The sequence below is a fragment of the Gossypium arboreum genome, chromosome 11 (assembly GCF_025698485.1).
Source record: "Gossypium arboreum isolate Shixiya-1 chromosome 11, ASM2569848v2, whole genome shotgun sequence".
NCBI classification, from domain to species: domain Eukaryota; kingdom Viridiplantae; phylum Streptophyta; class Magnoliopsida; order Malvales; family Malvaceae; genus Gossypium; species Gossypium arboreum.
The window spans coordinates 133,075,884-133,090,982 of NC_069080.1; the positions used below are offsets into that span (position 1 = coordinate 133,075,884).

The following is a 15,099-nucleotide window of genomic DNA, read 5'->3' on the forward strand; positions in this document are numbered from 1 at the left end:
AATACATGTTGCAAGTTCCGTATTCTAATGCGATGGGTAGCTTGATGTATGCAATGGTGTGTACAAGACCCGACATTTCACAGGCATTAGTATAGTGAGCGGTATATGCATAATCACGAAAAGGACATTGGCAAGTCATGAAATGGATTCTACGGTATATTCGAAGACCGTGGATGTTGGATTCTTGTTCAAGCGAGGATAATACACTTGGTAAAGGTGTTATTGGATGCGTTGATTACGACTATGCTGGTGATTTGGACAAGCGAAGATCAACCACCGGTTATGTGTTTACACTTGCTGGAGGACCAATAAGTTGGAAGTCTACACTCACACCTCTGATTGCATTGTCAACCACGAAGCCGAGTACATGGTCATAATGAGAGGTCAGAAAGGAGGCTATTTGGTTACAAGGTATGGCTAAAACCTTGGGGTTGGTTCAGAGCATATTAACGTGTATTGTGATAGTCAAACTGCTATTCATTTAGCAAAGAATCAAGTCTATCATGCACGTACAAAACATATCGACGTACGATTCCATTTTGTGCGGGAAATTATTGAAGAGGAGAAAATTTGTCTTCAGAAGATCAAGACTGCAGATAATCCCACAGATATGATGACCAAGGTGGTAACAGCAACCAAGTTCAAACATTGTTTGAACTTGATTAATATCCTGCAAGTTTAACAGTTGAAGAAGGCACTATCAAGTATTGTTGTCAAAAGCGAGAAGAATTGTGTGAAGATAAGATTATCCTAATCAAATCTTCAAGGTGGAGATTATTGGAACCCACCATTCTTTGAAAAGTCAAATGGGTGGAGCACGAAAGAAGAAAGTAATATTGGTTGGCAAGTTGGGTTAAAAGTTGGCATGGGATAATTGCAATTTTGGTCCCTAATTGTATAGGGACATTGCAAGTTGATCCTTGAACCTCAACTATAAATAGGCCTAACCATTTCTTACTTTCTTCATCCCATAATTGCCATTCTCTACTTAAGGCATTATTCTCTCTCTCTATTTGTAAATTTCACTTGTAATTTTGGAGTGAAATATATTTGGTAGTGCCCGAGGACGTAGGCAAAATTTGCTGAACCTCGTTAAAATTCTGGTGTTCTTTATTATTTGTTTTGCATATTTTGTGAATGTGATTGTAGTGATTTATTGTGCTATTAAATTACGATAGAGGGATATTCTGGCTAGGAAAGACTTGGTATTTAAGTGATCTTCGTGATCTACCTCTCTTTCCTGGGAATTGAACATGGTGTGATTTTTCAGTACAATAATTTTACTCTTTCACACGCTTCCGCGCAACAGTATCCTAATTGTAGAGCCACCTCTATGTTGGCTAAACCATTCTGGGATTTCACTTCCAGGTATGATAACATCAAACATTTGTCTTGAATTTGCAAATGCCTGCAAAATGAAACTTCAGTGATCACTTGCTAAATAAAACCATAAATTCCCAAGTATGAGAGGGAAAGAAAGAGATATTAATTAACCTTGAGATGTTTTTTCAACAATGTTAACGTCTTGATGTTTTCACCAATCAGTGCAGTTAATGGCTTTAATGGAAGCTAAATCGAATAAATTGCTTACTTTTGATGGACTTGCAACTACTTGAGTGAAGCACAACCATCTATGCGACTCTTGCTATACTTGTTAGAAGCTCGAGCAACGATTTAAGCTCTTTGCAATTTGTTAACATAAGAAGTTTAAGCTTGGGAAGTCGAGTAAGAGACGCAGTATCTGATGAAATTGTTACCACTAAGATCAAGATCATCAAGGAGGATAGGCAAAAATATCACTAGGAATATCTCCTTCACGAAGATTGCGATACCTTAGCTTCAACTCTCTTAATGAACTCAAACTTGACAACGAAGGCAACGCCAGAGGCATAGAACTTGTCCTTCCTATTTCGGTTTCCTTGAAAGGAGAAGGAAGATTTTGTTGTAACTTAAATGGTCCCTTGCATCCATTGAAAGACAGAACTTTAAGATTTTTCAATTGAAAAATGAAGGATGGTGGTTCTCTTATGCTTGTTTCACTTAAGTCCACTCTTCCAAATATTCTACTTGCTTCAAATTCTCGGAAAAATTTCAACTTTACAACAACCGAAAGATTAAGAGTTTTAGACATTCCATTTTCCTTCCATCTCCTAAACCTTACAAGATTTGAGCACCCAAAAGAATTAACGTTTGAGAGATTCCATTCCAATTTTGGTTGGAAGACTCCTAGGACTTTTGCACCCTCTTAAATTTAAAAGTTTAAGCCTCTTAAGAACTCCCAAGGATGGATGAACTTTTACAATTCTTGTACAACCTTCCAAAACCAGAATTTCAAGATCTGGGGCCATTGTGAAGTCTGGTGTCTTGATTAGGTTTAGGGACCCTTGAAGGTTGATCACTTTCAACTTATACATGGGCTGTTGAAAACAATAATAAATTAGAGAGATAAGAGAAAAAAAAAAGCTTATTTTTGTTGTTGTTTTTCTACCTTAAGCTAAAACATAAGGATCAGGTGAAGTAATATTTCTTACTCTATTTCCATTCCATAATTGTTCAATGCAACTGAATGGTGAGAGAAGTGCAACAAGATGGTCCGGTTGGAAGCTTAAAGGCAAGGATCTTAAAGGATATCTTATCCAATTTAAAAGTCGTAGCTCATTGGAAAGATATTTGAGATCATCACAATTTGTGGGGCAAAGGACTTTGAGCAATCTCAACTTTTTCATCTTTGAGAAGGTATCATCGTTCAAATTAAATGTCTTGCTTGATTCCCTAAAAACAATTGAAAAAATAAAAAATGAACTTCAAAATATACAAAAGTATTAATAACTAAAAGCTATGTTGCCCCGATATTTTTTTTAAGTATCTTATAAGGTACTTGTATATAATGTATATCTAAATATGAGCATTGAGATATGACCCTTTAAGAACTCTTTAATACATGGAAAAACCTTTTGAAAAAAAGCTAAATATAGTCATTCAAACACATACTCATATTTAATACGGCACATCCAACTTCAATTACCTATGCTAAAATACTAAAACCATTATTTTGATTTATATTTGGTTCACTAACAATGTATAATTTTATGCATTGTTAGACAACCAAATGAAGACACATAATTGAGGATGAAATCACTTGGATCTATTTAGAAAAAATTAATGACATGTTATAATCTAGTTTGTATATTGTCAATGCATCAACTATAAGCCTTTAATATTCATAAAAAACAAACATCTCTATTTTGTTTTTTTAAAGAGTAATGTGTTGGTTGATAAATTCATAATTAGAATTCAAATATTAAGGGTTTTTGTATTGTTTTTATTATTTTTTGACAAAATAAAACTAAATAATAACAATATTAATAATACACATAAATAAAGTGTATATATGATTTCTTACCTTTTATTGTCAATAATCATGCCTTCAATCACGTTGGTAGCCTAAAATAGTCAAGAAAAAGGATATGGTGACAAAATAAATGGTGTAAATTGTACCCTAAAACTTTTGAAATTGTGAACTTACATTTAACGTTATTATAACCGTTTGGTTAAGTATAGTAATTAAAGCATTTTCAATAATGTAAAATATTTACTAATGAGAGTGATTCAATGAAATTAAAGACTTATTTATACAAATCCTTTTGGTCACTTTTTTGGGATCCCTATATAGATGAATTAGAATAAACCTTAAGTTTATACATTATATTGGTTAGAGGTTGAATAAAAAAATAGTATATAAACTTTGTTGAATGGCTTACAGTGTTTTTCATTAAGACATGATAAACGTCTCTTTCTTCCCACAATCTACAACGTTTTCCTGGTTCATCAATACATTTTTCTTTGATAACTTTTCTTCCCATTTCTTGCAATAAATCATGCATCCACAAATGTGTGTTGTGTTCATTGACTTTTATGAGAGATTTCTTGATAAGAACATCGATTCCAATCTCTGGGAAAAACTTACAACCATCCAATACTTTCATTACAAGATTTTTCTCCTCTCCATTGAAGAAGCATGCTATATCTAGAAATATATTTTTCTCCCTTTCTTCCAATCCATCAAAGCTTATTTGAAGTCTGTTGATAATTTCTTTATTAGAATCTAGTTTAAGTCTTTCAATTGCACTTCTCCATTGAAAAGCATCTCTACCGCACAAAAAGGAACCCAAAACTTCAAGAGCTAAGGGGAGACCACCAGCATAACGTACAACATGTTTAGAAAGCTCAATAAAATCTTCTGTTGGTATTGTATCATCATCGAAAGCTTTCAAATTGAAAAGCCGAAGCGCATCTTTAAGATTCAATGTTGTAGGTTTGTACACATCATCAACTCGGTAAGATCGCAACAAATGCTCATCTCTTGTTGTTACAATGATTCTACTCCCTAAACCGAACCAATCACGCCTTCCAACCAAGCATTTCAAGTGTTGTATGTTATCAACATCATCAAGAACAATAAGAACCTTTTTACGAGACAATTTGTGGCTAATTACGGCATTCCCTTCATAGACATTGAAAAAATTGAAGCATTCGTCAAGCAAGATTAGGGAAAGAAGTTGTTTCTGTAAAGAAACAAGTCCCCATTTGTTTGAAACTTCTCGAACATCAGCAAGAAAGCTTTTACCTTCAAAATGAGGTGAAATTTGAGTGTAAACAACCCTTGCAAGAGTTGTCTTACCGATGCCACCCATTCCGCAAATTCCTATAACGCGGACATCGTCTTCCCCAATGTCTATTTTTGAATACAACTCCTCCAAAGATAGATTAATTCCAACTAACTCATCATGAACAACTGAATATATCTGACATAATTTTGCTGATATCTTCTTAGCAATGTCTCCAATAAATTCTGATTCATGCCTACAAAAACAAAATAAAATTTAACTCTCTCCAATAAAATTTTGTTGATATCTTTATATATTTTTTTTGGCCAAATTGCGGATATCTTTCTAATGCAATTTTTTTTTGTTCAATGAATCAATTAACGTAATATAGTTTGGAAGCAAACAAAAAGAAAGATTTGTTAGGACATCAAAATACAAAACTTGCTCTTTAATTGAAATATGGAAATTTATAATTGAACACATAGGATTATATATATATATATATATATATAAGTATGTATCATGTATGTATATGTATATAACAAGTAATCCAAAAGTAACAATTTAGTAGTCATAAAACTAGAAAATAGAGAAGAAAAGAAAAACTACCTATTATGTAAATGCCATCCCTTGGTGTTAGCTACTTCAGTTAAAGCATTTCGCCACCTTTGGATCTTCTCTTTATCTTCTCTGTATCTCTCTTCGTGTTTGGCAAAGGCTTCATCAACTTTCTCTTTCTGTTTTCTTAAATCGGATGGATTAACATCGTAAAAAATTGGAAATACTTTATGACCCTTCTCGTTTTTTTGTTTAACAATCTCAGCAAGCTCCTCCAAGCACCAACTTGAAAAGGCATAGGTTTTAGAAAAAACAATTACCGAGCACCATGATTGTTGAATTGCTTTGAAGAGTTCAGGTGCAATCCCTTTGCCGGCCTCCAGCTTTGGCTCATCCCTGAAAGTGACGATTCCATTCCTTTTTAGAGCATCGTAAAGATGATCAGTGAAGTTCTTGCGAGTATCTTCACCTCTAAAACTCAAGAAAACATCATATTTATGTCTAGAAATAGATGGGGAAGACATGAGGATGTCTGAGAAGAAAAAGATATCTCAATCGGAAGTTCAAAATCAGAGCAATATTTCCCATCATTTATTTTCCAAAATGGATATGGATAATATTTACAAATGAGTGATGGATGTTCTTTCCAGTAATAATCCAAGAAGGTCAGAATTGACAAAGTGGAGCCTACTTTGATTATAGGTAGTATTTAAACTGTTGGAGGGTTTGTGTTTTGGTAAAAATATCTTTGGTCCTTTTCAATTTCTATATTAAGCAAGTTAGTCCATAAAATAATCAAAACAATTTAATTCCTGTCAATTTCGAAAGTGAACAACTAAATATAATTAATCACAATATTAATATTTTTAATTAATTGTACATATATTTTATTAAATTGCCTAATTTTTTTAAATTTATGTATAATTAAATGTTACAAATGTGAAGAATCAAAACTTTGAAATCTCAAAGAAGAGTTTAGCGAACAGAGCTTTTGATTTCAATTTTGAAATCTTCTACAAGTTGCGTTAAAATACATTTTCAATCTTCTTTTGTTTCAACTACTTAAGCAATCATCTTCAACACATTTGATGAGTTGGAACATGAAGTGTTAGAAGCAATCGCTGCCAAATTCCCTGGACTTTATACAATAAGACCGCTTCATTTGCTTTCCAGGCACATTGTTAGAAGAACCATCGAGTGAATAAAAGTCAAGCCTATGGAACTCCATTCTTGAACATGATTCCATTCTTACTGATAGAGGTGAACTCTCTCTTCTACACGGTGACCCCCTCGGGGAAAAAAAACTCGTCTTCAACACCGTTCTCAAAACTACACATTTGCTCAGTTTGGAGAAACTGTTCTCCACTTTGAAAAGTTTGGACTCTTAGCTGGATTCAGTTCTGAAGAGCCAAGCTGTTGGTACCATGGAGGGTGGCGGAAGTGAAGAAGAGACCGCCAAAAGTCAAAACTACAAAATACTCGTGTGGAAAATTACATTGAAAAAACCAAAAAATCACGTCGTTCAAATTCTAATGGAAATTAACTCAGTCTACTAAAAATAAATTTTTAATTATTAAATAATTTAATATTCACCTCGATTTTTGCATTTACATATAAAACATTCAATTAAAAATATTAAATAGAAGAATTTCATATTAATAACAACTTCAATACTTAATTTAAAAACAGTTAGCAATAGGAGATTTATTGAATAATAATAATTATTATTATTATACTCAAATTATAATTTCAAATTTGATTTGAATTGAAATTCAATTTTTTTTCTCCCAAATCAATATTATAAATACATATATTCAATTCCACTATCATTCATCGTACGCTTAGTTTCATAGGATTTTATTATAATTTGCTGCCTTTGACCGACCATGACGAAAAAATTTGTTTCCTTTGCCATTTTTGTTTTATTTTTCTTTGTTTCCATCTCATCATCTAATGGTGATGGTGATTTAGTGTTCCAAAATTACACTAATATCAATCTTACAAAAGTCATCGATGGTGATGGCGGTGTTCTTTTCAAAAACTATAGTCAAATCAATCTTAATCGTGTTACCGGACCGGAAAGTATTGCCTTCGATTGTAAAGGTGAAGGACCATATGTCGGTATATCCGACGGAAGAATCTTAAAATGGAAGCCCAATTTTGGTTGGCAAGAATTTGCCATCCCTTCACCATTCAGGTAGATTCACATCTTTGTCGTTTTTTTTTTATCCTATTCGTTTTTTGTAGTTTTATTTTATAGCTATAAATCGATTTTTCATCAAAAGGTTTTTAACTTTTGGTTTTTCCTTTGGATCAGGGAAAGGAAATTGTGTGACGGCACAAGAGATTCGAACATTGAACCCATATGTGGAAGACCATTGGGCTTGAAGTTCGATAGTCGAACATGTCATTTATATATAGCGGATGCCTATTTCGGTCTTTTAGTTGTTGGACCAAATGGTGGCACGGCTATAAGGCTGGCTATTTCGGCGGCTAATGGAGCTCCATTCAAATTCTGAATGGATTAGACATCGACACAAGCACCGGAATGGTTTACTTTACCGATAGCAGCACTCTTTTTCAAAGAAGGTACATCTTCTTCCTCTTTTTGCTCCTAAATTATCATTAATCGAATTTATATGTAAATAATTCATATAGAGATTTTTCATACCCAAAGGATAAATTGTTCTTTAATTGTGCAGGATGCTGACTTTCGATAAGTTCACTGATACAACCTAAGGTGTTGAAGTACAATCCTTATAACGGAGAAGTGTCCGTTTTGCACGACGGTTTAGCTTTCCCTAACGGGGTTGCTTTCGGTGCAAACAATTCGTTTCTTCGGTGAACGAATCGATAAAAAGACGAATCTTGAAGTTCAACGTGCACGACCCCAAAGCAGCTCCCAAAGTATTCCTCGAATTACCGGGGTTCGGATAATATAAAGAGGAACGAAAAGGAGAATTCAGGTGGCCCTAAACAGCGGAAGATTAGGAACACTTGGAAACGGTGTTCCAGATCCAATTGGAATGAGGTTTAACGAAGAAGCCAAGGTTTTGGAAATCTTGGATGGAAAGGGCGCACCCACTTTTAATTCAATAAGTGAAGTCGAGGAACACGGGGGTAAATTATACATAGGGTCTGTTTTGAAGTCGTATGTAGGCATCTTAAATGTCTAATTGAATTTTTTTTCTTTTACAATTTTTAATTGTTCTTGTTTGTTTTATTTTCCTCAATAAATATATGTTAACGATTCTATTTTCGAGAAATTTTTAATTACCTTTATTTGCCTAATTGAGACATTACATCTTCACGCGTCGTGCACGAGAGGAAGTAAGCTAGGCTTGGGACAGTACCTGATGGGTTAGATGTCAAACATTTTAAAATTGTCCTTATGCTTCGAGTTACACTACTTTTTTCCATCACAGAATGTTTATGTCGTAAACTTTATAAGCATGGCACCGATTCCCATAATACAAATTAAAGAATATCAGTTTGAATTGATTGGTCAAGAGAAAAGGTAAACACCGTGACCTAATTTCTCACCTCAACAATGCCTGATCAGTGTTCCTAATAGGGAAATTGAATGAGTTGAGATACTACGTACTAAGTGTATCAAAGTAAAAGAAGGACCAAATAACAAATTAGGTCAAGACAACCGTTCTAAAGCCGCCATAATTGATCGTCCTCTTACTAGACAATGGATACAATAATTCGCGAAGAAAAAGGTGGTCCTTCGTTATGGGTTATCCACCTGAAACATTGAAACTGGAATCGACCCTTCCTGGATTTTTAATTTGAAAAACAAATCCATTATTACTAGATTGTCCAGAATTTCTAGAATGGATATAAGTTGGACCACCGATAACCTTTTCCTAGGAACCACCATCATTGACGAGTCCAATCCATTGACTGTCATTCTGAACATCGAGAGAGAGAGGTATTTCAATTGCAGAACCGCGCGCCTCTCTGTCGGCTGAACCATTCCGGGATTTCATCAATTTCTTTTCTTGAATTTGCAAATGCCTGCAAATTAAAATATCAGTGGCTCTGTAACTAAAACCATGAAAAATAAGTGAGATTAATCAACCTTAATCAGCATTGTTATTGCACTAATGTTCTCAGCCAATCTGTAGCAGTTAATGGCTATACTGTGAGCACCATAACTTATCCACCACTCACTTTTCATTCTTCCTAGAAGCACAGGCAACTATTCAGGCTCACTGCAATCTGACACTCCAAGCTTTTGAAGATTGGAAAGACGAGTAAGAGACGCAGCTATGCTGCTGAAATTGTTACCCCTAAGATTAAGAACTCTCAATGAGGATAGACCAGGATTTGAACCTGAAATCTTCATGTTAATAGCATGAAGCTTCAACCAAGTGAGCTAGTAAGCTAATTGTTTTATTTTTAGACACTGTCTTATATTAAGCTTTTCTCCGGTTGTTAAATGATAATATTTTTAACTTTTGGATTTAAAAAATATATTTATTATACTTTCAACATATATACATCCCAAAATACAACCAAAAATAAATAGAAGGTTCAGTTTATTTCCCCAATATTTTAATGCAGAGTAATGCTTGTTTTGTTGGGTTTGACATAAATTATACAAAAAATAAATTATCCATATAATTTGATAAGCTTAACCTGTGTATGGATTCGACAGTGAGACTCGTGGACACCTCTACATTGACATGATGAAAGACAACAACATGTAGTAAAAGATGTAAGAGAAAAAACTAACGTTATGTCATGAAAAGAACAACACCCCCCCCCCCATTGGATCCCCCCTGTTAAAATTGATCATTAATGGCAATTTGCTTCTTTTGCTACGTGTAGTGTAGAGAAGAATAAAAATGAAGTTAATACATAAACAGAGAGTTTTCACCTATTGGCATGGACAATACCGGGTAAATGAAAGAGTAAATTATTAAGTCCCGACACTTTTCGAAAATTTCAAAATTAAGTGCCCTTAAAACTAATATATGTTGTAGTGGGCAAAAATCACGTCGTTTGCTGCATAGATACGTCGCTGAATCAATCGTCGCAACTCTTTGCCAAAGGTGCATCAATCCATACAGCGCCACTAGTCTATATATTGATCATCAGCGTCTCTTATCATTTGTATATTCGAGGAAGTTAATTTTTCTGGTTACAATAGCAAGAGGTAAGGCATATCAGGGAAGATGGAAGATTACGGGTGCGGTATCAGTTCGATAGCCATGATGCTGTTGGTGGTTGCTCTGCTGTTTTTGGGTCCGCTTGGAATGCCACCGTTGCAGCCTCCTCCCGCTTACATTTTCCTCATCTTCGCATTCGTCTTGGTCTTCGTTTTCATCTACCTCTCTCATGCCTCCAAATGATGATCCATGGCGATATCGTTTGCTTTCCAGTATTATTATTCTCTTTTATTCAGTTGTTATCTGATGATAATAAGCTTTGGTGTGGATATTAACCACCAATAATACACAGTTATTTTTTGTTTTCAGTCGTTTATTAATAAATTATATGAAGTCGATGGAAGAATGTCTGGGTTTATCTAGTACATAAACAAACCATGCAATGCATGCATACTTATGTTGTGACAGCCCTAAATTGATCCTAGTCGGAAAGTGGTTTCGGGACCACAAGACCGAGTCATAAAAATAATTAACCATTATATTTGGTGCTTATTATATGTATATAGGCATGTGTGAAAATTTCATGTTTGAATTTTGTTAATTGTAAGTGAATTTTGCTAAATAGGACTTGTGTGAGAAAATTTAAAAATGTGCTAGGCAAATGTTAAAGTGGCCTATTGATGCATGCTAGAAAATGTTGTCCTTGCATGTCAAAATACCCAAAACTTGGGATGGTGGCCGCCATGCTATGGGTAAAAGGTATTATAAACATGTTATGTTAGTGTTTCATGGGAGGAATGATAAAATAAGGAGCATGGTAATAAACTAATGAAAAGGAAAATGATGAAGAAAAAAAAGAAAAGTTCTCATGTTGTTCAACTTGGCCGAATAGAAGAAAGAAAAAGAAGGGAAAGAGCTTGGAGAAAATCGGCTATGGTGGTTCACTAGACTAAGGTATGTTGATGTTGTTCCATGAGATTCATGCATATTTTTAGTTGTTAGCTTGAGTTCTACCTAGCCCATGGTTTAAATCTTGGCTATGAGATGGAGATGATATTCGGCCATGGGTGTTGTCTTCTTGGTTGGTGTTTGATGTTGTGGTGATGAGGCATGAAGATGAGTTAAGTTTCGGCTAAGGTGGACTTGTGTGGATGTCATTTGCATGCTGAGTGTGAAGCTTTGTAATGATACATGTGATGGTGATTGATGACTCTTGGATTTTCTTTTTAGCATTTTTGAGTTAGACATTAAGTTCTTTGTTTAACCCATGACCAAAATTGAAACGGTATGGTGTCTTGATGCATTCGGCCATGGTAGGAAGTAGATGAGAATTGGTAGTAAGGTGAAGTGCAACTGTTAGTATTTGATTACTAGTGTATATATGTGTATTAGCCGAGTTTTGAACCTGAAACAAAATGGAATGTAGTCAATACAAGTAACCATATTTGTTGGAAGTATTAAGCATATAATCGGCCTCAACATAGACATGCATATTCGGCCACATGAGGTAGATTGGTGTTGCATGTATTCGGTTAGAGTCAAGCATATTAATGCTTTTATCTTGGCTTAGATAATCGGCTAAAAGAGAGTGTGGGCTAATATGTTGAGTTGATCAATGATTTTATATATATGTGACTCTAATGTCTAATGTATATATAGGCTAAGTACCTTGAGTTTCTCTTTTTGATGTTCAAATGATTAAATCAATTTATTTGTTAAATTAAGCTCAAGAGCAAAGGGGAACTAAATCCGAAAAAGGGAAGGAAAAAGTGATCGAATAGCCGTCAAAATCATTCGACAACATCCGAGGTAAGTTTTCGAGTAATGAAACTTAGTTTACGATTTGATTAAATCATGACGTATAAGCATAACAAATATACGATGATATAATGATTCTACTTGAATTATATGTTGAGCTAATTAGTCTATACGTATGATGGGTAGCCGTATGTGCATAGAGATCATGTCATAAAGCAAACCAAATCATGCTGTTTGTATGTGGCTATTGAGCCGAAAATGGGAATGCCTAATAATTGACTTGTGTTTGAATTCTAGTTATGAAAATGAAATAGAGATGTGTCATGATTTATTGATATGTGCATGAATATTCGGATGATAACCGGGCTAAGTCCCGAAGGCATCTGTGCTAGTGACTAATTCCGGGCTAAGTCCCGAAGTCATTTGTGCGAGTTACTAATTCGGGCTAAGTCCCGAAGGCATTTGTGCGAGTTACTAATTCCGGGCTAAGTCCCGAAGGCATTTGTGCGAGTTACTATTTCCGGGCTAAGTCCCGAAGGCATTTGTGCGAGTTACTATATCCGGGCTAAGTCCCGAAGGCATTTGTGCGAACTACTATATCCGGGCTAAGTCCCGAAGGCATTTGAGCGAGTAGCTATATCCGGTTAAATCCCGAAGGTACTTGGTTTGGGAATGAGCGATCTTGCTGTAATAATTTCAATTAATACGCTCGTAAAATCCCAACGATGAGGTATGTTTCGTATATGCATTGGATTAGTTGATTCCTTTTAAATAGTATTCGCTCAGTCGATTAATGAGCTTCCGGCTTTTGGTTAAGTTGATCTCTTATGTATGAGTATAAGGGTTGGTAATGTGAAGTAGGTATGATTTTGAGAATGTGTGTATGTGAAATTATCCGTTTAGTCATATGAATGCTATACTTCAATTGTGCCTAATTTCATTGCTCAAAACTTACTAAGCATTAAATGCTTATTTCGTTTCTTTGATTCTCTGTTTTATAGATTTTGGTTCGTCAACTATCGGACTCGGGATTGTCAAAGACGAAGTCGTCCACACTATCAAAGCCCTTTTGGTACTCTTTTAGTTGAACTCTGCTAATGGCATGTATAGGACTGCCCTTTTGTTATTAGTCAAGTACTTTGGTGTTGTATATATTTGGATAGCCATGCGAAAATGGCTTATATATTTTGAGCATAGTGTTATAATCATTTTGTATGTATATGGTTATTGAGAGGTGTGGATTATGCTTGGCAATGATTGGCCATTGGAATGGTTAATCATGATCATATTTTGTGCTATATATGCTAAAGGGCTAGTTGAATCATGGAAACTATGAAATAGGTAAAGTCTACCTTAAAGGCAGATGCTGACAGCAGCAGTGATGTGAATTTGAAAAATCACTAAAAATAGTAGGAATGGAATTAAATAGTGAATAAATTATTTAATCGAACCTTGATGAATCTACTTTCATATGGAAGAAACGAAACGATCATATGAGTCGTATTTTAAGAGATATTTAAGTTTTCATGGAACAGGGCCAGAGCGATTTCTGGATCCCCTGATCTGACTTTGGAAACTATAAATTAACCAGAGATAATTAGAAGTCATGCCATATATGTATAGATTCCTTTTTGAGTCTAGTTTCATTAGAAACAAACGGCATAAGTATTGAAGCCCTGTACAGGGAGATATATAAGTCGTAATGCATGAAGGTCAAAGCAGTCGAACCCTGAAACAGGGGAGATTTTAACTAATAAACTGTACTAATTGGCCCGATCAAAAATTCTAGAAAAAAATTTTTAGATGGATATATGAGTCTAGTTTCAGGGAAAATTTACGGAATCAATTTTCGAGCTTTGGAACTCGAGATATGATTTTTAAAGTGACCGTGATGCAGTTAGCCAGCTTGTCTGGAAATAAAAAAAAATGAACTGTGTAAGTCGATGAAATAAGTCCGTAAATACCTCGTGTTCGACTCCGACAACGGTCTCGGGTACGGGGTGTTACATATGTTGCTCTAAAATGGACACGACTATTGGAAATTGGCCTGCATGCAGCATGTGAATTTCCAACATGTCAAAAAGCAGCCCGAGCCATGCATGCAGCTGTGAAGAAAAGAGATCAAACTGTTGTATTATTACTGGGTGAAGTATGCATCTTGAACCAAAAAAGTTGGCCTCCATACAGCCCATGCAGATTCAAGCACGTAAGAACAAATACACATAAGTTGTCCGGGTAAAGTATGTGCAAGAATTCATACACATAAGTTACCCGGGTAAAGTACGTGTAACTGAAGCTGTTTATTTTATTTCTTTTGTACCCAAGTTTATGTAGTGTGTTCTAGTTCGTTTTGAACTTAGTTTAAGCTTACATTTGATGTAATTTGATGATGTGGGAGCTGATGACCAACTTTACTTAAGTGTACAAGTTTAGTTTTGTAAGTTCCAATGTAATAAGTGGAGTTAGGTAGTGTTTAGGTGATGAATTTGACCAGCCAATGACTAGTATATGTAATGGCTTTGAGCCAACGTTTCTTTTGAATGAAATCATCAGATTTTCTTCCATATGCTCCATCTTTCTTTGCCTTCTAAAAACTTCTAAGTTCTGTTCTTCATTCTTGACAGTAGCTAAAAGCTTGAACTCCAAGCATTTTTCCTTCATATTTTTTCCGGGTATAATACGTTGCTGTTAAAGCTTTTGTTGAAGCTCTTACTTTACCCGGTTAAAGTGCTCAAAAACCCAACAATTGGTATCTAGAGCCTAATTCTTAGTGGACTTGTTCTTGCATACTTTCAGAGCGATGGCTTCATCAGGCTTCTCACCAGCTACACCTTCAGTTTTCAATGGAGAAGGATATCACATTTGGGTAGTCAAGATGAGAACCTACCTCCAGGCATTTGATCTATGGGAGGTAGTTAACTCAGATGTTGAACCAGAACCATTGAGAGCAAATCCAACAGTGGCTCAAATGAAGCAGTACTCTGAAGAAAAAAATAAAAAGCACAAGGCTATGTTATGCATTTAGAACTGTGTTTCTGATGTTATTTTCACCAGGA

General features: G+C 35.0%; 2 protein-coding genes and 1 pseudogene across 3 annotated transcripts; 1 reads left to right on the forward strand and 2 right to left on the reverse strand.

The window, feature by feature from the left end:
• Positions 1-2,183: 2,183 nt before the first annotated feature.
• On the reverse strand, positions 2,184-3,437 carry LOC128283985 (disease resistance protein RPV1-like). Its single transcript, XM_053021430.1, has 3 exons — positions 3,404-3,437; positions 2,532-2,772; positions 2,184-2,417 (listed from the first exon to the last, which is right to left on the reverse strand). The coding sequence occupies exons 1-3, from the start codon at positions 3,421-3,423 to the stop codon at positions 2,184-2,186; spliced, it is 495 nt and encodes a 164-aa protein (XP_052877390.1). The 5' UTR covers positions 3,424-3,437.
• A 135-nt stretch (positions 3,438-3,572) lies between these two features.
• LOC108472284 (TMV resistance protein N-like) lies at positions 3,573-5,808 on the reverse strand. Of its 2 annotated transcripts, XM_053020892.1 has the most exons (3): positions 5,217-5,807; positions 4,628-4,863; positions 3,573-4,504 (listed from the first exon to the last, which is right to left on the reverse strand). In XM_053020892.1, the coding sequence occupies exons 1-3, from the start codon at positions 5,687-5,689 to the stop codon at positions 3,666-3,668; spliced, it is 1,548 nt and encodes a 515-aa protein (XP_052876852.1). In that variant the 5' UTR covers positions 5,690-5,807; the 3' UTR covers positions 3,573-3,665. The 2 variants fall into 2 exon arrangements, with proteins under 2 accessions (XP_052876852.1, XP_052876851.1); XM_053020891.1 differs by having other exon boundaries at positions 3,573-4,863; positions 5,217-5,808.
• Positions 5,809-7,003: 1,195 nt separating this feature from the next.
• On the forward strand, positions 7,004-8,010 carry LOC128283986 (protein STRICTOSIDINE SYNTHASE-LIKE 10-like; annotated as a pseudogene).
• The last annotated feature ends 7,089 nt before the right edge of the window (positions 8,011-15,099 follow it).